The 19,109-nt window shown below is 39.7% G+C and overlaps 1 protein-coding gene across 2 annotated transcripts; it reads right to left on the bottom strand.

Moving 5' to 3' along the window:
• Positions 1-3,117: 3,117 nt before the first annotated feature.
• Positions 3,118-18,228, bottom strand: NBDY (negative regulator of P-body association). 2 transcript variants are annotated; one of them, XM_058658975.1, is made up of 4 exons: positions 17,884-18,228; positions 15,952-16,087; positions 12,178-12,354; positions 3,118-3,419 (listed from the first exon to the last, which is right to left on the bottom strand). In XM_058658975.1, exon 1 carries the CDS (start codon positions 18,117-18,119, stop codon positions 17,913-17,915), a length of 207 nt encoding a protein of 68 aa, XP_058514958.1. In that variant the 5' UTR covers positions 18,120-18,228; the 3' UTR covers positions 3,118-3,419; positions 12,178-12,354; positions 15,952-16,087; positions 17,884-17,912. The 2 variants fall into 2 exon arrangements, with proteins under 2 accessions (XP_058514958.1, XP_036353677.1); XM_036497784.2 differs by lacking the exon at positions 12,178-12,354.
• Positions 18,229-19,109: the final 881 nt, after the last annotated feature.

Consider the following 19,109-nt stretch of genomic DNA (forward strand, 5'->3'; position numbering starts at 1 on the left):
CCTGAAACCACCTGGGATGTCCTGATGCTGGGGTAGACTTGAATAACGGGGCTACAGAAGCTACTAAGCACCATTTTTTTTTACAATGGATTTGAATGGATAGGCCTGGATTTAAGGATCCAAGGCAAATTTAGTCTCAGTTCCCTCTCACTCACCCGTAAAGTTGAGTATCTTTCTCTATGCTAAGCTTATTGCCTAGGATTGAAGGAGTCACGTGGGTAATGTGAAGTTGTTCTTCCCGTATTATTCAATGCGTATTATTTCTGTGCAATATTCCAAGTGCTCTGTTCTTTTAGTTTCTTTAGCTCTTATTTTATATGGAAATCATTGTTCAAGATGATTTTTCTGCAGAGAGTAGTGCTAGAATCCTATTCTGCAGCCTTCCTTCACACAAATTCAGAGAAGTTGGGAAAGATGGCCTTGAGAACTGCTATCAAAGGTCTTTTTTTTTTTTTTACAGCTTTGAAATATAATTCAAAAGCAATGCCACAACTTAGAGAATATAATTGGATTGCTTTAGATATTTATAGATTTCTGCAAATATACAAGTCAATTTTGATACAACTTCACTACCCCACAAAATTCCCTTAGACATACTCCTCAATCATACCTTACGGGAAATCGCATTTGTTTAAAGCAACTATTATCTGTAGATTTGCATTTTCTAAGCAGCTCATATATATGAAACTACAATGTGTTGTTTTGTAACTGGCTTCCGTCACACAGCATGTTTTCAAGGTTTATCCTTGCAGCATGGATCCGTAAGTCTCACCTTATGATCAAATATTCTATTGTGTGGAGATACTCTCTCTCTCTCTCTCTCTCTCTCTCTCTCTCTCTCTCTCTATATATATATATATATATATATATATATATATTGCCTTTTGCCAGTGAATGCGTACTTGGATTACTTCCATATTTGGCTGGCATGAATAATGTAATATATTTTTTAGCATTTATTTTTAGTTTGTATATACATGAAGTTCTTTATCACGTTTAACGTACAAAAATTTTTCTGCTGTACCACTTTACAATCCCACCAAAAATTCCATATCCTCTCAAACACTTGTTATCTTGCTTTGTCTTTTTAAAATTATAACTATCCTATTGGATAAAAATTAATATCTTACTGTGGTTTTGATTTGCAATTTCCTGATGAATAATGATGGTAGTACCTCCTTATGTGCATATTTGTGATTTCCATGTTTTATTTGTAGAAAAATGTATTCATAACCATTTCTAATCTTTAAGTTTTTAAAATTATTATTGGGATTAGGTATTTTCATATATTCTAGATGCCAAGCCTTTTATGAGACATACCTGTATTATTTGCAAAAATATTCAATTCTGTTACCTTTCCATTTAAAATTTATTTTATTTTATTTATTTGGAAGGCACAAACACAGATCTTCCACTTACTGGTTCACTCCCCAAATGCCTGCAACAGCCGGGGATAGGCCAGGTCAAACCAAAAGCTGAGATTTCAACACATATTTCCCAAATGGATGACAGGGATCCTATCCTTTGGCCATCACCCGTTTCCTCCATGGATGCTTATTAGCAGGAAGCTAGAACTGGGAGAATCGGGACTGAAACACAAGCACTCTGATACAGAATGCAAGCATTGCAAGAGGAAACGTTAACAGCTGCACCCAATATCTACTCCCGTCTTTCCACTTTGTTGATGGTATCCCTTGAAGCAATACATTTTTAGTTTATATCATGTTTGGTGGATCGAATTTTTTTGTCACTTGTGCTCTTGGCCTCAAATCTAGAAAACAAGTGTTAAAAACACTCTCCTCTAATTTTATCATTTTGTCTTCCTTGTAAAAATTAAGTGGCAAAGAGTTTCTTTCTATCCTTTTAATTTTATTTCATTAATAAGTGTCTACCCTTTCACCAGTACTACACAGTTTGGCTTGTTGTACATTTCAAGTAAGGTTTGAAATTGGGGAATGTGAGATCATATATGTGTGTGTATGTGTGTGTATGTGTGTGTGTGTACCATCCACACATATGTGATACCATATAAACATATGTGTGCATAAATGTACATACATTCATACATGGGCAGAGAGAAAAATAAAGATCATCCATGCACTGGTTCACTCCCCAAGTGTCTGCAGCAGTGGAGAGTGAACTACATGGAAGCCAATAGATAAAAATGACCTCAGATCACCTGCATGGCTGCAGCAATCACCACTGCAGCTGTCACTGCTACTGCCCAGGGTACACATTAGGAGCTTCTCTGAATCAGAAGCCAATCTGCAATTACAACCTAGGTGCTCTGATATGGGAAGTCTTAGGTGGCCTCTTCACTGTTGCACCAAATGTCCACTCTGTTACTAGAATATATAAGAATTAACATGATAACATCATTTGTAATATTTCACATGCTTTGATTCTAGGTCAAGGCACCAAGTTCAGTTAACTGAATTAAATACTCAAATTTCACAGTCTGAAAATTTATTTTATGAAGTCAAATTTAATAACTTATTTGAACACATTATATATGTGTCATGGTTATGTTATTTTTCAAATACACTATATGCTTAGGAAAACATTTTATTGTAATTGAGAAAAGTTCTCTTTTTTTACGACCCCTGGAAGATAGTTATAAGAGTTTATACATAATTTTTTAATAAATTTCTAATTTATAAGCAAGTAATAATTGCGTGAAATAATGAAAGCTGCTTTGGGTGGTCATTTGATTTAATAGTTGAGGCAACTTCATGCCATATCAGAATGTCTGGCTTTGATACCTCACTTTTACGTTGTAATTTCAGCTCCCTGCTAATGCTAACCTTAGGAGGCAGCGGTAAAGCTCCAAATGACTGGGTGTCCGACACTCACGGCTAGTTCCGCTCACAGCCCAGTCCTAGATGGGAGCACCCTTTCTCCGTCTTGGTCTCTCTATCCTCCTCAAGTAATTAAACAATTTTAAATGCAAAAAAAAAGTTAAAGTGAAGAAAATGTTCTGAGATCTTGATTTATATTCTGATATTACCATTAACCTTGTGGTGTTGTCGCATGACAATGAATAAGCAGATAGCTGTTTGGAGGAACACGTCACATTTTGACATTCATTTTAGCTATATTTGGAGTTCAGATGAAGTATTAATTAAAACTCATTATTTATTAGGCAGTAGTAATATCTAAGACAACAACAAGAGACAAAATTTATTGGGACGTTAATGAATTTATGACAGCTTAAAGTTATATGGCAAGGACTAAAATATCAGCAAAAGAGAGCATTGGTTATCTGCTTGCAGGACCATCTCAGGAGCAGTATCTGCTTTATGAGTTCATTATGATCCATGCCATGACGTTCAGTCTTAGAAGTCTACAAGCTGATCTTGCCCATGTCCTAGAATTCATCCAAATTCAGGAGGTACAATCACGCTGATTACATCTTAAGACTGAAAGATACAAAAAATGACTATTAATTTATACTGAGGCATTCAATTATCATACAGGTCCAAATACACCTCTTGAGAAGTTAACACCCCACTGTCCCTTTTAAGCAGGTCACAGAAAAAGAAAAGCATTAAAAGATATTGTGACAATTGCAAAATCAAAGTCATAGTAATCTAATGGCCTTATTACTTGGTATATGATGTATCTGACTGTAAGCTGTAACAGATGCTTTAATCACTGTAGGCTTATTTCTTCCAAAGAAGTGCTAGGATATCTAACTTTATGACCGTTGGTTTTGTTGTTGTTTGCTCTGTGTGTGTGGTTTTCTAGGATTCATTCATCAGTCTCCTTAATCTTCCATATTCCTATAGCCTCTTAACACACTCATTTTCTTGAGAAAAATATGTATGTTTACACAAGTAACATGTGAATATAATCAAGCTATGTAAACTTTAAACAACAGACAAAATGCTTACTTCAAACAAGACTCCTCAGATTTCTTCATATCACCAAAGGTATCAGTTCTTTTTAAGCCTTTTTCTATTTATTGACAAGTATACATAGAGAATGGTGACTACAGTGTAAAGTTTTAGATTTAAGATTTGGAATATAAATCAGATTAACTGTACACACTGTTGTACAATATAATTTTACCCACCAACGATGATCATAATATTTATATACCAAATTATTTCTATCATAGCATGATGTAACAGAAAAAAGGACAAGGACAGGAAAGGGACTCTATCATTTGAAATATACTGTAGGGAAAATGATAGAGAACAACAATCATGCTCATGCAATGAATGACACAACAATCTCAGTATGGATACACCCTTCAATCCATGTAAATCACTTCTCCCCAAGAAAACAGACTGGTAAAGATTTACCCAGGGACTGGCAGAGTGGCACAGCACCGATTCCAGCTTCCTGGGAAAGCAGCAGCAGATGGGCCAACTACTTGCAACCCATGATAGAGATCAGATGGAGTTCTACTCCCCTGGCTTGGACTTGGCCTAGGCTTCACTGTTGTGGCCATTTAGATAAGAAACTAGCAGATGGAAGATTTCTTTCTCTGTCTTTCCCTCTTTCCCTTTCAATTTACTTTCTCAAAATCAAATAACATCCAATCACCAAAACATTACAAAACGTGGAGAAGCCATCATTGTGCCTCGGCAAGTGAAGCCACTGCCTGCAACTCCGGCATTCCATATGTGAGCGGCTGCTCACATACTCTGTAAGTCAATCGCAAATGATAATTCACACGTAACAGTCCTGAACACTCTCGTGGAGACCGTGACTGACTCCCTGCCTTCTGGCTACTGCCTGCCTCACACTTGTCTACACAGAAACCTAGGGAACCAACAAGCTGTAGATGATCCCCTAGCTCTCTCTGTCCCAATTGTTAAAAAAAAATTAAGGAAACAAAACACAAACAAATGAAGATGAGGAAATCACAACCTATCTTACAAACACAGCAAGAGGGAAAACAAATAGCAATATCAAAATTAAAAAGGGGTGTGAGGCAGACACTGAGGTGAGCGAGTACGTCACAGTGACTGGAAGCGAGTGAAATAGAACCCAAACATTCCAAATGGAGGCCCTCTCTCACGCTGCACCTGCTTGAGATGAACAGAAGAAACACAAGGATACGATATCATTTATAGTGGATGTAATATTCTCCATATGAAACTTATTCATCTACCTTTCCCTTCTGGAAATCACTGTTTATTTTAAAGAAGTCTGCCAGCATAAGATTGGATATCACAGTGTTTTGTTTTTTTTTTTAAGCAAATGAATAAGCCCAGAAAGCTGAGTAAGACATTGAATGAATGAATGAACATAAATATTCAACTCAAGAAAAAGTTCACCTCTGGTAATGAAACATCATAGTTAAAATATAAAGCAATTTATGAAATATGAAGAAATTTGAGGTCACAACGTGACCTTTGCCTGTGACATACTCAACGAATGTCAGTGTAGATGTAATGAACATCGAATTCCACTCTTAGACAAACATTAATAGTGACTCCATACTCTAAGAATTTTTAATCGTTTCTGCTTTTTCTATCTGCCTAAGAGTACATGTGAAGTCACAGTATGGAAGTCAACAACACAATTACATTGAAGAGCAGGAAATCAATCTGTATTTGTAGTAAGTGTACCCACTTAAAAGAATGAGGAAAATCAATGTTTCTGAGGAAACTTAACACCAAAATCAAAAAAGCAAAAAACCGGAGAAAAAGCAAAAACACCAACAGACGATGGGAAAGAATTAAAAGACGAATAAATAAAGGGACAAAGTGGGAAACACTGAGTTCATCTGCAAATGCTGCTGAGAAAATGAACAGAACAATTCATCAGGTTATGCTCTCCAGCAGGGTCTCTCTGTGCAGGGTTTCCCTGCCCTGTGCCTTATGGAGTTTGCAGGGAAACCATGGGGCTGGTCATGTCCCCCAGTCCCTTATTTCCTTCCCAGGGTTGGTGGGGGGTACCTAAAGGTTCTCAGCTATACAACCCTCTCCCCATGCTGACTGCTGCCAGTACCTACTCCTCTCCCACGCACACACTTTGCAGCAGAGGGCCTAGTAGGCACACACAAGGAACAGGCCCCAGTTCTTGTGCAGGACTCAGTGAACCCACACAAAGGCTCCTACTCCCAGGCTTGCTCCAGAAACTTCCATCAGGTTGAAGCGAGCCTAGGAAGAAGGGACAAAGCCTGGCTCCTCTTGGGGAATCAGGCCAGGGACGGTCCAGTGGAGGCTGAGGATCCTTACCGGCCCCAGACGAGGCCCCTAACTTGAAGACACCATGCTCCCTGTCTCCAAGTGGCAAAGAAACTGAGGCAGCTGACCAGAAAACAATGGCATCTTTTCACCATACCTAACCCTGATCGTGCAGCCCAGGGGATCCCCTGCCTGTGGGAATCCAGAAATGAAGGTTTCCCCAAATGGAATGTTTGCACAGGGTGTGTACCAGTGATCTTAGTGGCTGTCTTTGCTGTCAACCTGCATTGAACTCCTCTTTTCTCAAGGCGCTGGGCTTTAAAGGCAGCCAGTCATTCAGGTCATCCAACTGCCACCTCTACCTGCCCAGAGTGGTCGCCACAGGGTCTCCCCATGGGAGACTGAGCATGCCTAAGTGGAGGTAGAAAGTAAGTTGCTGGGAATCTCCCTGAGTCTTGCTAGATGGTGCCTCCCTGGTGACTATGGAGCAGAATAATTCTGTATAAGCATTGTTTTCTTGCTGAGTTCAGATGAAAGTAAAAGGCAGGGAGAAGTGCGGTCCTGGGTAGTCAACGTAGGCTTTTGATAGCAGAGTGGAATTGTTTTCTTCCAACTACTGGGAAGCTATCCTAAAAAACTAAAGAAAGGGAGAGGCAATGATTATGAAAGCAAGAGAGGGGACATAGGGATGGAGGAAGAGAACAAAGGGATAGCATTGTGTTTTTAGAATTTTATCTATAAACTGTATTTAAACAGTGAAAGCTAATTAGAAACAAACCAAACAAACAAACAAAACAAAAAAAAAACCTGCTGAGTTACAGCACACCGAGTCAGGAGATATAAACTGTGGATGCACTAAGGTGAACTTTGTCAACAAGTAGACCCTGGAAAGGTTTTCTCAACCCAGGAACAGTGAAACCAACAACTTCTCAGAACTATCAAAACTACTCAGGTAACATGCTTGGAACATTCGTCCCCATATGGTGGTCTCTAAGATAGCACCAAATGACTATTTCCTATCCTCAGGTGTCGATTTAGTTTGGCAGCAAGGAGCCATCCCCTCCCCTTTCCCCACTACAGACATAGAAAGAAAATAAACCCTGAAACACCTGTCCCACCCACCTTCAGAGACCCACATGGGTGTATAGTACTTTCCACTATGTAAACAATATTAAAAATAAAACAAAAAATTAAACAAAGAAAAAAGCAAGCAAGAAATCATGAAAAGATTTTAAGTAGGAAAACTATTTGTTTAGATTTTTACTTTGGTGATGTTATTCTAGAGGCTTTGCAAAGTTAATAAGCAGTAATGGAGGTAGATCAGTTAGAAACTATTAATGTCATTCATTACAAAAATGGTGAGGGTTCAAGCCACGGTACGGGGATGGAGTTTTGGGGATGTGAAAGAAATGTCAAATTCATGACATTTTGAAGGAATAATTATCATGACTTCACGACAGATTAAAAACATAGATATGCAAGAGAAAGAAAAGGGCATGATGTCTCACTTTTTGCATTGGGCAATTCAGTGCCTAGAATAACAAGAGGTTTGTGAGCTGCTGGTGAGAGGATGGAAGATTCCAGGTTGGCTGTGTTCAATTGGAAATGCTGATAAGGCATCTCCCCCAAATGGATTATTAGGCAGTCAGCTACATGAGTCTCAAGCCTGGTATAAGGGCTTATTCTCAAAATACAGATTTTAGAATCATCTATGCATATGTATTTAATTTGACTCAAAGAGGTGGTTGAGTCTGCCAAGTGGAAGTGAGGATTTAAATAGGTGATTTGCAATTATCCAATCAGGATCTAGGAAAAGAAAGAGTGTTAAAAAAATGATGATGAGCAATAATGGCCAGATAAATAAAAGGAGAACTAGAATAGAAAGATACCACAGAAACGCAGAGAGGAATAGAATTGTGGCACAGTGTTCAGCTGCCCCTTACAACACTAGCCTCCATATGGTGCTGGTTTGAGTCCTCCCTGCTCTGCTTCTAATGAAGCTCCCTACTAATGTGCCTGGGAATGAAGCAAAAAATGGCACATCTACTTGGCCCTTGCCACTTCTATGGGAGACCCAGACACAGCTCCAGGCTCATGGGTTCAGCCTGGCCAGCCCTCACCATGGTAGTCATTTGGAGAGTGAATTAAAAGATGAAAGATCTCTCTCTCTCCGTCCCTATCTGTCTTTTACCTCCCTCTCTCTAACACTTTGCCTTTCAAATCAATAAAATAAATCTTAAGACAAAGAAAGGAAGGTATTCTTTTAAGTGTCATAGAATGATTCCAATAAAGACTAAGATATATTTATTGGAATTAAGGATGAGAATTATGGTAACCTCTCCCACAAAGCATGTGTTTTTCAATCCTAAATGGCTTCCTTTTCTTTAACATATTAATGCCTGTTTTACTAGACTAAAATAAACTTTAGTGGCCAGTGTTGTGGAGCAGTGGGTAAAGCCACTGACTGCAATGCCAAAATCGCATAACGGTGTCAGTCCATGTCCCTGTTGCTGCTCCACTTCAATCCAGCTCCCTGTTAATAGCTTTGGAAAGTGACAAAGGATGGCCCACATGTTTCAGCCCTTGCTACCCAGAGGAAAGACCTGGATACAACTTGGCTCCTGGCTTCTGCCTGGTTCTGTCCTGGCTGTTCAGCCATCTGGTGGGTGACGTAGCAGATGGAAGATCTCTTTGTGTTTCTCGCTCTGTAACTCTGACTTTCAAATAAGTAACTAAATCTTTAAAGTAAACCTCACTAATTTTTGAAAGAATTGATATCTGTAATATGAAAGGCAAATGCAAGTAAAGTTCTTTATAATGAAACAAGATATATCTAAATATGTAAATGCAGACACAACAATATAAGAAAATGAATTTGCAGAAAAATGTACACAGCATATCATAAACGTGATAGCTACAAATGCCAGCTGATACAGGCATATTGTGAATGGTATCTCAATATCCAAGGGCCATGTCTGTTGTCGATGCCATGACTTCCCCAAATGATGAACAAAACAATGTAAATATATTGGCTTATTTTGGCAATGGTACTCCTGGAAATGTCCATGTATATTAAAATTTACATTTTGTACACCAAATGGAGTTCAATTCGAGGCCTATATTAATGTAAATAGGCTTTTCAACCACATGAACACTCAATGAAACCATCAAAGTTGTATAGGAAATATTGAATTACTTATTTGTGCAGGCTGTCTTGCATATTGAACATTTACCAACTCTGACCATACCTACAATATGCCAGAAAGCACTCTGCTTATTTTCATCACCTTAACTGCCTTTCACGTTTGAACCATCCCCTTGATATTATTTCCACTGAGAGCCACCACTCTAGTCCTATCCAAAGATGAAAATAAGTCCTTCTCCTAGCATTGTATCCCCTCAAATAACCAAGGCTTTTTTTCTTAGTTATGAATTCTGTTTTTCCAAATCTTCAATCTTTCCCTCTTTTCTGATCATTGTTTTAAAACTGGGCAAGTTTAGGGCTGGTGCAGTGGTTTATTAGGCTAATCCTCCACCAACAATGCTGGCATCACATACGGGCACTGGTTCGAGTCTTGGCTGCTCCATTTCTGATCCAGTTCCCTGCCTGTGGCCTGGGAAAGCAGTAGACGATGACTCAAGTCCTTGAGCCCCTGCACCCATGTGGGAGACCTAGAAGAAGCTCCTGACGTCAGACTGGCCAAGCTCTGGCCATCGACACCATCTGGGAAGCAAACTAGTGGATGAAAGACCTCCTTGTCTCTCCTTCCCTCTTTGTAGATCTGCCTCTCAAACGAAGATAAATGAGTATTTTTTTTAAAGTTGGGAGAGTTTCTATCATTACTTTTTAATACCCCCTTGGCTCTTAATCTTTTAACAGCTATCATCTAATTTTGTTGTATCATCCAGCTTTTATCCCCTTCCGCCTTAATAATTACTTTGAGGGGTTACTCAATTTGGTACCTCCTAGTCACTCTTGTTTTTTAAAGATTTATTTATTTTTATTGGAAAGGCAAATTTACAGAGAGGAGGAGAGACAGAGAGAAAGATCTTCCATCTGTTGGTTCACTCCCCAAATGGCCGTAATGGCCAGAGCTGAGCTGATCTGAAGCCAGGAGCCAGAAGCTTCTTTCAGGTCTCCCAAGTGAGTTCAGAGGCTCAAGGCCTTGGGTCATTCTTGCTGCTCTCCCAGGCCATAAGCAGGGAGCTGGGTGGGAAGTGGAGCAGCCAGGACATGAACTGGCACCTATATGGGATTCTGGCACTTGCAAGGGGAAGATTAGCCAATTGAGCTATCATGCCAGGCCCCTTCCTAGTCACTCTTAAACCCACTGCAATCTGGATTCTGCTCTAACAATAACACTGAAGGCAGTAATGCGAGATTCATCAGTGATTTTAATTTAAAAATTTATGGATATTGTTCTATTATTAAACCCTCAATAAAATTTATGAAAACACATATTACAAAAAAGCTTTGCATGGATTTCACATTTTTTCTACCATAGGAAATTAATTTCAATTCACTTTTTCACAAACTTTTCAACGTTTGTATTTATTTTACGTATGAGAGAAGCAAAGAAAGAAGTTTACAATCCACTGGTTCACTCCCCAAATGCCTGCAAACGTTGAGCAATGGAGTCCAACTACATGAGCCATTACTTCCTCCCAGGGTGCACACTAGCCAGAAACTGGAATCAGAATCAGAATCAGAGATCTGGACCTCCCAGGGGCATCTCAGCCACAACACAAGTGCCTGTGCCCCCATTAACTTTTTTTTTTTTTTTTTTATATATAATCCATTTTATTGTATTGTTGTTGACAATCTTTACATAGTTAACTATAGTTGAAGGAAAATCAAGAAAGAGAAGGAAAAAAAAAAAAAAGGTTCAGGGGGATAGGGAGGTGGGCAATGCTATTATGTCCATATTGTTTCCATCATGTATCTGAGGTAAAAGGGGATATTGAGGGAGAAGCCCCACCCGGTTTCCCGCCCACCCCAAGTCCCATATGTGGGGCATGCTCTGAGATATGTGCTCAAGTGGAGTTAGTAGTTCTCCAGTTATGAGTCACTGCCAGTTTCGCTCGATGAGGTGGTCCACTGATTGATATGGTCCATCATGAAGTCTCCATTTGTCCCATATTTCGCTGCCAACATGTAGCTGAGATGAATGATTGTCCTATTCTGTCTTCTGTCTTTTCTTGGTTAGAATTCTGAGTCCAGCAGTTCAAGTGGGGAGATCTCCAAAGATACTTTGAGGTATTCCCAGACCAGATTCTTGCCCCCATTAACTTTTTAAAGTATCCCTGTATATACGGTCCTTCTGCTCACATTTTTCTTAAAATTGGAGTATTAAACGCTTTGAGTCTCTCCTTATCTTATGTTCCTTTATTGCTCATCTTCCTGCAGATATTCCTTAAGTGTTGTTCCCCAGGGTTTCTTCCTCAACTCATATTTTCTCTACATATGCAGTCTCTTTCAAATTATCTAATTTACTCCTCTGGCTTTAACTATCTTTTTTATACTGATGGCATCTTCATCTACTTATCTGGCTAAAACCTTTCTTACCGTCTCAGACCTTCACCGGACTTCCAGGAATCCCCAAATAGCTATCTTCCTCAAAATATGAAAAACCTGTTCCTTCTCTCCTACTTTATATCTCAATTCGAGATTTTGTCCAATATTGAGGCCAGAAATTCAAGAGTAATTTTTTATTATTCCATCTCAGATGATTCAATTGTGATGGTCCTTTGACATGTCAATTTGACTAGGCTGGACTCCCCAGTTTTCCAACAAATATGCAACCAACTATTACTATGAAGCTATTTTATAGATGGATTAACCTATACCAATAGTTGGCTTTAGGTAAAGTGGATTTTTCTAAGTAATCTATATGGATCTGAATTAATCAGTCCAAAGACTTTCACAGATAAAGCTTTACTGAAGAAATTCCATTCTCAGGACCTCAGTTTCAGCCTATGCCTGAGAACTCCAGCCTGCCTTTCCTAAAACCTACACTGTAGATTTGAAACTTACCTAACCAGCCCTCCAATTGCTTGTGAAATTAACAGGCTTGACATGAGGGACTCCATGCTGAGCTGGGCTTCATCTTAGGTGAGGCATCCCCCATCCACAGCACCTTAATCCGGCCAACAAAACCCCATCTTGTTTGACAAGAATGCTTGAGACCCTGGGTAAGCTGTTCAGGCATGGCTAGGAGAAAAATTGTTACGCATTAGCTCAGTCCTACTGAACTCCTCCTGGTTTTTGGGTTTTGCCTTTTTTAAAACCTTGCTATTCTGTATTTCAGGGTTGAGAGGTCTTTAGGGTTTGAGCCTCCTCTTCATCGCCAGCAATAAAGGACTTCCAAATTCTAACCAGTGCTTGGCACTCCTCTGTATTGGCTTGCTTGCGCACGATACTTGCAATATACTTAATATCTGTCTCCTACTATTTATGTTTATCTAACTGAACCCTTAGATAATATCTAATCAGTAAAATTTCATCAACCTTTCTTAAATCATTCTCATTGTACTGTATTCCAACTAGCATTAGCTGAATTTGGCCTTCATCACTTATTGCAGGATTTTCACATAAACATCTTATGTGGTCTTCTCATGTGAATCTCACATTATCATCCAACACGGCCACTAGTATGACCTATAGGAACCATAAATATGAATACTGTACTTTCCTGAAAAATACTCAATGACTTCTCATTTCAGTCTACTTAGCATGGAGCATGAAGTCTTCATGTTTATGCTCCAGCTTGGAGATCTAGCTTCACCTTTTCACTTAAGGAAAACTTATGGCTTCTAGATTTGCGTAGCACCCATCTGCATCTCTCCAAGAGAACATTCTATCTTGAGTTCTGTGCTTTTGGTCACTATATTCTCAACTGCTTGAAGTTCTAATTTCCCCTCAGTCATCACTCATTCTTATTTAACACTCTCATTCTTTTTTTTTTTGATTTATTCATTTTTTTATTACAGCCAGATATACACAGAGGAGGAGAGACAGAGAGGAAGATCTTCCGTCCGATGATTCACTCCCCAAGTGAGCCGCAACGGGCCGATGCGCGCCGATCCGATGCCAGGAACCTGGAACCTCTTCCAGGTCTCCCACGCGGGTGCAGGGTCCCAAGGCATTGGGCCGTCCTCAACTGCTTTCCCAGGCCACAAGCAGGGAGCTGGATGGGAAGTGGAGCTGCCGGGATTAGAACCGGCGCCCATATGGGATCCCGGGGCTTTCAAGGCGAGGACTTTAGCCGCAAGGCCACGCCGCCGGGCCCTCATTTTTTTTTAATGACTCAGCTCAGACACTGATTTACACAAGAGAACATGGCTGGCACTTGTAGTCTAAGCCATGCACCCTTCTGCATTCCTTGATAATACTCTGTGCCCATTTCTATCTACAGAGCTTACCAAAACAGTCTATGAACTCCATTGATCGGGTTAGAAATATTATCTTAGTAACTGCAGCCATGCCTAGAGTTTAACAGATGACCTTTAGTATTTTTTTTCTTGAATCAAAGTAATAAAATGGATGAATGGGGGACCAGCATGTGGTATCATGTATAAAGCCACCACCTATGATGATGGCATCCATGAGTGCTGCTTCAAGACCCAGATGCTCCACTTCCAATCCAGCGCCATGATGATGTCCCTGGGAAAGCAGCACAGGATGACCTAAGTGCTTAAGCCCTTGTATCTAAATGAAATATCTGGAAGAAAACTTCTGACTCCTGGCTTTGGCCTGGCTCAGTCCTGGTGGCTATTTGGGCAGTGAATTTGTAACTTGGAAAAAAAACTGTCTCTTCCTTTCTCTTATAACTCCAATTTTCAAATAAATAAATCTTATAAAGAAAGAATGGATCATATATTGAATATCATATTATGGCTGGTCATTCTAATGTAATCTATGCTAGGTAGAATAACGGCTACCGAAAGATGCCCAAACTATAATTTCCAGACTCTTTTGCTATGTTACTTTCAAAGGTAAAATGAACTTTATATGATTAATCTATGATTAAGTTGCTGGTGTGATTAGGTTAAGGGCATTGGGACAAAGAAGTTTATTTTTGTAAAGGGTTATTTATTTGAAAAGCAGAGTTACAGAGGAAGCGTGAAATAGGGAGGCAGAGAGAATACGTCCAACCGCTGCTCAGTCTCCAAATGGCTACAAAGGCCGGATCTGGAACAACTGAAGTCAGGAGCCAGAGGTTTCTTTTGGGTCTCCAATTTGGGTGTAGTGGGGCAAGGACTTGAAGCATCCTCTGTTGCTTTCCTAGACAACAGGAAGCTGTATTGGAAGTGGAATAGCCAGGACTCTAATCGGTGCCCGTATCGGATGCTAGCACTGGAGGATGGAGGCTTAACCTGCTGTGACATAGTGCTGGTCTTGAGCAGATCATTCTGAATTATTTAGGGGAACACAGTTTAGTAGCATATGTCCTTAAAAAGCCAAGGACCTTGTATCTCATAAATGCAACAGTTCCTGTTGTGGTTGCTCTGTTTCTTCTATTTTTTTTTTAAGAGAAGGAGAGATAAAGATGTTCTATCCACTGGTTCACTCCCCAAATGGTCACAATGGCTAGAGCTGTGACAATCCAAAGCCAGGAGCCAGAAATGTTCACCAAGTCGTCCACGTGGGTGCTGGGCCCCGAAGACACGGGCCATCCTCCACTGCCTTCCCAAGTCACAAACAGGGAACCTGATGGGAAGTGCAGCACCTGGGACACAAAACAGCATCCATGTGGGACACTGGTGCTTGTAGGTGGAGGATTAATCCATTGCACCACAGCAATGACCACTGCAACTGCTCCACTTCTGATCCAGCTCCCTGCCTATTGCCTGGGAAAGCAGTAGAGGATGGCCCAAGTGCTTGGGACTCTGCAGCCCCGTGGGAGGCCTGGAAGAAGTTCCTGGCTCCCGGCTTCAGCTCAGCTCAGCTCTGGCACTTGCAGCCGTTTGATGAGTGAGTCAGGAGATGGAAGATTTTTCTCTGCGTCTCCCCTTTTCTCTTTGTAAAAATCTGCCTTTTGAATAAAAACAAAATTTTTTTGAAGCAAAGAACCTTTTCCCAGCTGAGTCAGAGAAAATAATGACAAAACAAATGGGAAAAATTCTGTAAGTGTGAATTTTGAGTTTGAAGATGTGGGAAGCAGACCGCAAACCAAGGAGTGCAGGTAGCCACTCTAAGTTGGGAACAGTTCTCACCTGACATCTAGCAAGAGGCTCAACCTCATTAAGCAGAAAACAAACAAAAACCTAAAGACAAATTTAAAATAAAAGCAAAAATTACAAAATTGGACAAGAAAATAGTGATGATGCTGGATGAAGTCAACAGCTGGAAGTATAACAGTTTTTGATTAAGATGTTCCACACTGTTACAATATTATTGGTGGGTGATAATAACTAGAAACAAAGCATTTGTAGAAACAAAACGCTCTATTCATAGGATAGACTCTCAGCAAACTAGGGCTAGAAAGGAATTTTCTCAAGCATGTTCGCTTTTACCATCAGCAGTTAGAACACATGCCTAGAAAGATGCAGCTCATTGAAGCAACAGAAAGTATTAGATGGTCAGGAGTGAATGTGTACATTTATAAATTTTAAATTAACAAATCATACTTAATAGATGATAATGAACAAATATATAAAATTGTGTAGATTATTATATCCTATATATTTTATATAACAGAGAATTATTTTCTCAGAAGCATTTTGCTTTTTGTTTGTCTAGCATCTTTAATGTGCTAAAATAAATCCATTCCTCCTCTTCTCAACAAATTTTTGGTAAACATGTTACCTTAAACTTCACAACTTCCAAGTGCAGGACATCAGAAAAAGCAGCGTAGCATGGTAAATAATCTTCACTGTCTTCACTGGCTGAACTAGTTTACGAATGCACCAAAGGAATGGAGACATAATGCAATTTCTTTAGACTGAAAAACAACAAAATAAAGTGAAATAATTTTTTCTATTGCTGCCCGTTTCTCTTTGCCCAAGACTGTACGGTCCACCCTGCCCCCATTTCAATGATATATTCCTACAAAACAGTTGTATAAGGCAGCTTCAAAAAGTTCATGGAAAACTGAATTAAAAGATGGCCTATATTTCCCATGAACATTTTTGAAGACCTCTAGATTACATAAAAATATAAGGTTCAGAACATAGGCTCTAGATCAAAAACATTCTGGACTCAAATCCTAGTTCAGTCATTTAGTACTGTGTAAATTGGAACAAATAACACAACTTTTCTTGACCTATACAAACCTCCCTAGTATAGCTGTGACTAAATAAAATAAGCAAACCCTTTTGGAATAGTGTCTGACACATAAAAAATATTCAATAAATATCATCTATTATTCTAACTTTTAGTGATTTGAATCTCTAGGTGAATATTCACAACGCCCCGCATTTCTTCTTTGATAGAGATAATGATGAGAGAACTAAGGCTTTATGGAATGATGCAACATTTTCAGGTGAGATAGCACTCATTATTTCTCTGCTCTACTACACCAATTTCAATCTCCAGAATCTCTTTGGTTGTCAGTGTGACTCCACCATTTATTGATTTATTCATTCAAACATCTGTCCTACCTACTTTTTACCAATCATCTACCCCTTACAGATCCCAATGCAAGATTCAGCCATTGCAGGAGCTCCATTGAAGTTTACTGCATGAATGTAGAGGCCTCTCTTGGCTTAGAAGAATCTGTGAGACTTGGATCAGATTTGATTTCATTTTTTTCATTCTCTAAGAACTCATCTAAATAGGAGATGGCTTCTCTGATAGTAAGAACTGGATTCCTAAAGCACAGTTAATATCACTTACTTAAAAACCTTCTAAACTTGCAACTGCTTATGGGATAAACTGCACACTTAGCATAACATTCAAAAGACCCTGCAACAATGTACCATTATCACCTAATCTTTCTAATGGATTCACAATTATCGCCAAGCTGTTCCCAGAACAAGCTTGCCTTGTGACTTTTGTTCAGGAAACAGCACACGGCCTGAAAACTGTTCTCTCCCCCTTTACATGATAGATGTCACTCACACTGGAAGACCCACCCTCAGTCCCCCTTTCCTCTTTGATGGCTCCTGATTAGTACCAGGCAGTGATTTGGCCCATCCTCCATGGTTCCTGAATACCTTGAACAAGCAAACATTATGGCACTTGGGTTTGACCCTCATATGGTAACTTACAAAGAAAACTTACTAAACACTCCCACCTCACAAAGAAAGGCATGCTTCTAGAAGCCTGGTTTTACTTCTGCTCTCAGCATGGTGCTAGGCACAGGCCTTCAAAAGATTCTAGTTATTGGTCTTGTACTAGCCTTTTTTTAAATGGAAAATTTTTGAATATACACAAAAGTAGAGAGAACAGCACAATAAATCCACACATGTACATCACCAAGCTTTCAGTCATCAATTCGCAACCATTTTTTTTGGATCTTCCCCAGCTTGACTCCATTTAATTAATTTTAAGCAAATCAAGATTCAAAACTATTTCTTCCAAAAATCCTCACAATTATCATGTCTAAGATATTAAAAATATTTAATGCAAGTATATATCATTTCATCCAAGCACATCTTGTGAGACAGCTATGTTAAGTCTGCATAGTCTTTCGTCAATTTGGAAATCTTGGAAACTAGAACAGGGAAAAGGAGATCCAGAAAATGCATAATTTAAGTTTCAGAGAGCGTGGATGTCCCAAATGAGAAAGCATCTGACCTGGTTTCGGGTGGGAGAAAAATATTCCACTACTTCTCGGGAGGAGGAGGATGCGACTTCAGGCCGGCAGATGCAGGAGGAGGAGCGGAGGGGAGAGTGGTACTACCTCCGTTTGGAGTTCCTTCCGGATAATCCCACCGCGGAGCTAGGAGGCAGCGCTTTTTCGGAGGTTTCGCTTCCCGCGTGTTTCCAGGTGGGAGAGCGGCTCTCCCGGAGGCACAAGGTTGGTCCCCCATAAGGATTATAGGACCCGGGTGTCAGCTTTCTTCAGTGAGCCCTGGCAAAGCCTGGAGACCTGAGATGGCGGCGGGTCCCCTCCAGGCTCAGAGCTTCCTCCCAGTTTCGCTCTTACCGTATTTCCTGTATCCTGAGACGTATATCCCCTCTCCGCCTCCACCCCTCACTCCCCACCCCACCTCACCCCACCCCATTTTAACGTTTCTACAAGGCTAGGTTTTAGAAAACGCTGCGTATGTTTAATTTAATGCGCTCTGCCCCCTCAAGTGTAAGTAAACCTATGGAGAGTTTTACACAACCTATGCAAGAAATTCAAGTTTATCACTCAGTGATAAACTAATGACTTACGGATGTGTGTGTGGAAAGGTGGGATGGGAGCTTTACCGAACTGATGCAGACTCACATGAGGGCCATGAACCTAACTACGACTATTTAAAAAGCAGTGTAAAAACCTGTAAGTTAACCAAAGTGTGGACTAGCTTAGTGACCACTGAAATTGAATGGGAAAAAAATAATTCATCGCATGTCATAGGTTCTAACGTGACATATATATATGTATATATATATAATTAACAAGTTTGTAATTTTGAAGACATTTTATAAATGTTTATATATATGTATATATATATACATTTCAACATCAAGGGAGTCTGTGAAACCTGACAGTAGTACTGTAAAAGTCGTTTTGTTGTTGTTGTTGTTGTTACTTAGAACTGTAGAAAATTACTCCTCTTTCTGTTGCCGATGTGTTATATTCTATGACATATGGTAAACAGGCAGAAAAAGATACACTGTATCTTATAGGCTTCTGGAATTTCTTAGACTTTCATCTTTCAAATCGTTTTCATACGTATCCTCTTTTGGCTATGGAAAAGTGAAATCCCATTTTCCCAGCACTGTTCTCAATATTTTTAATGGGGGAGAGTTAGCATTTAATCAGCTTTGCTATTGTAGGCTCTGTGGTTTTTAAGTAAATTTTTAGAACCTTG

The sequence above is a fragment of the Ochotona princeps genome, chromosome X (genome assembly GCF_030435755.1).
Source record: "Ochotona princeps isolate mOchPri1 chromosome X, mOchPri1.hap1, whole genome shotgun sequence".
Lineage (NCBI taxonomy): Eukaryota > Metazoa > Chordata > Mammalia > Lagomorpha > Ochotonidae > Ochotona > Ochotona princeps.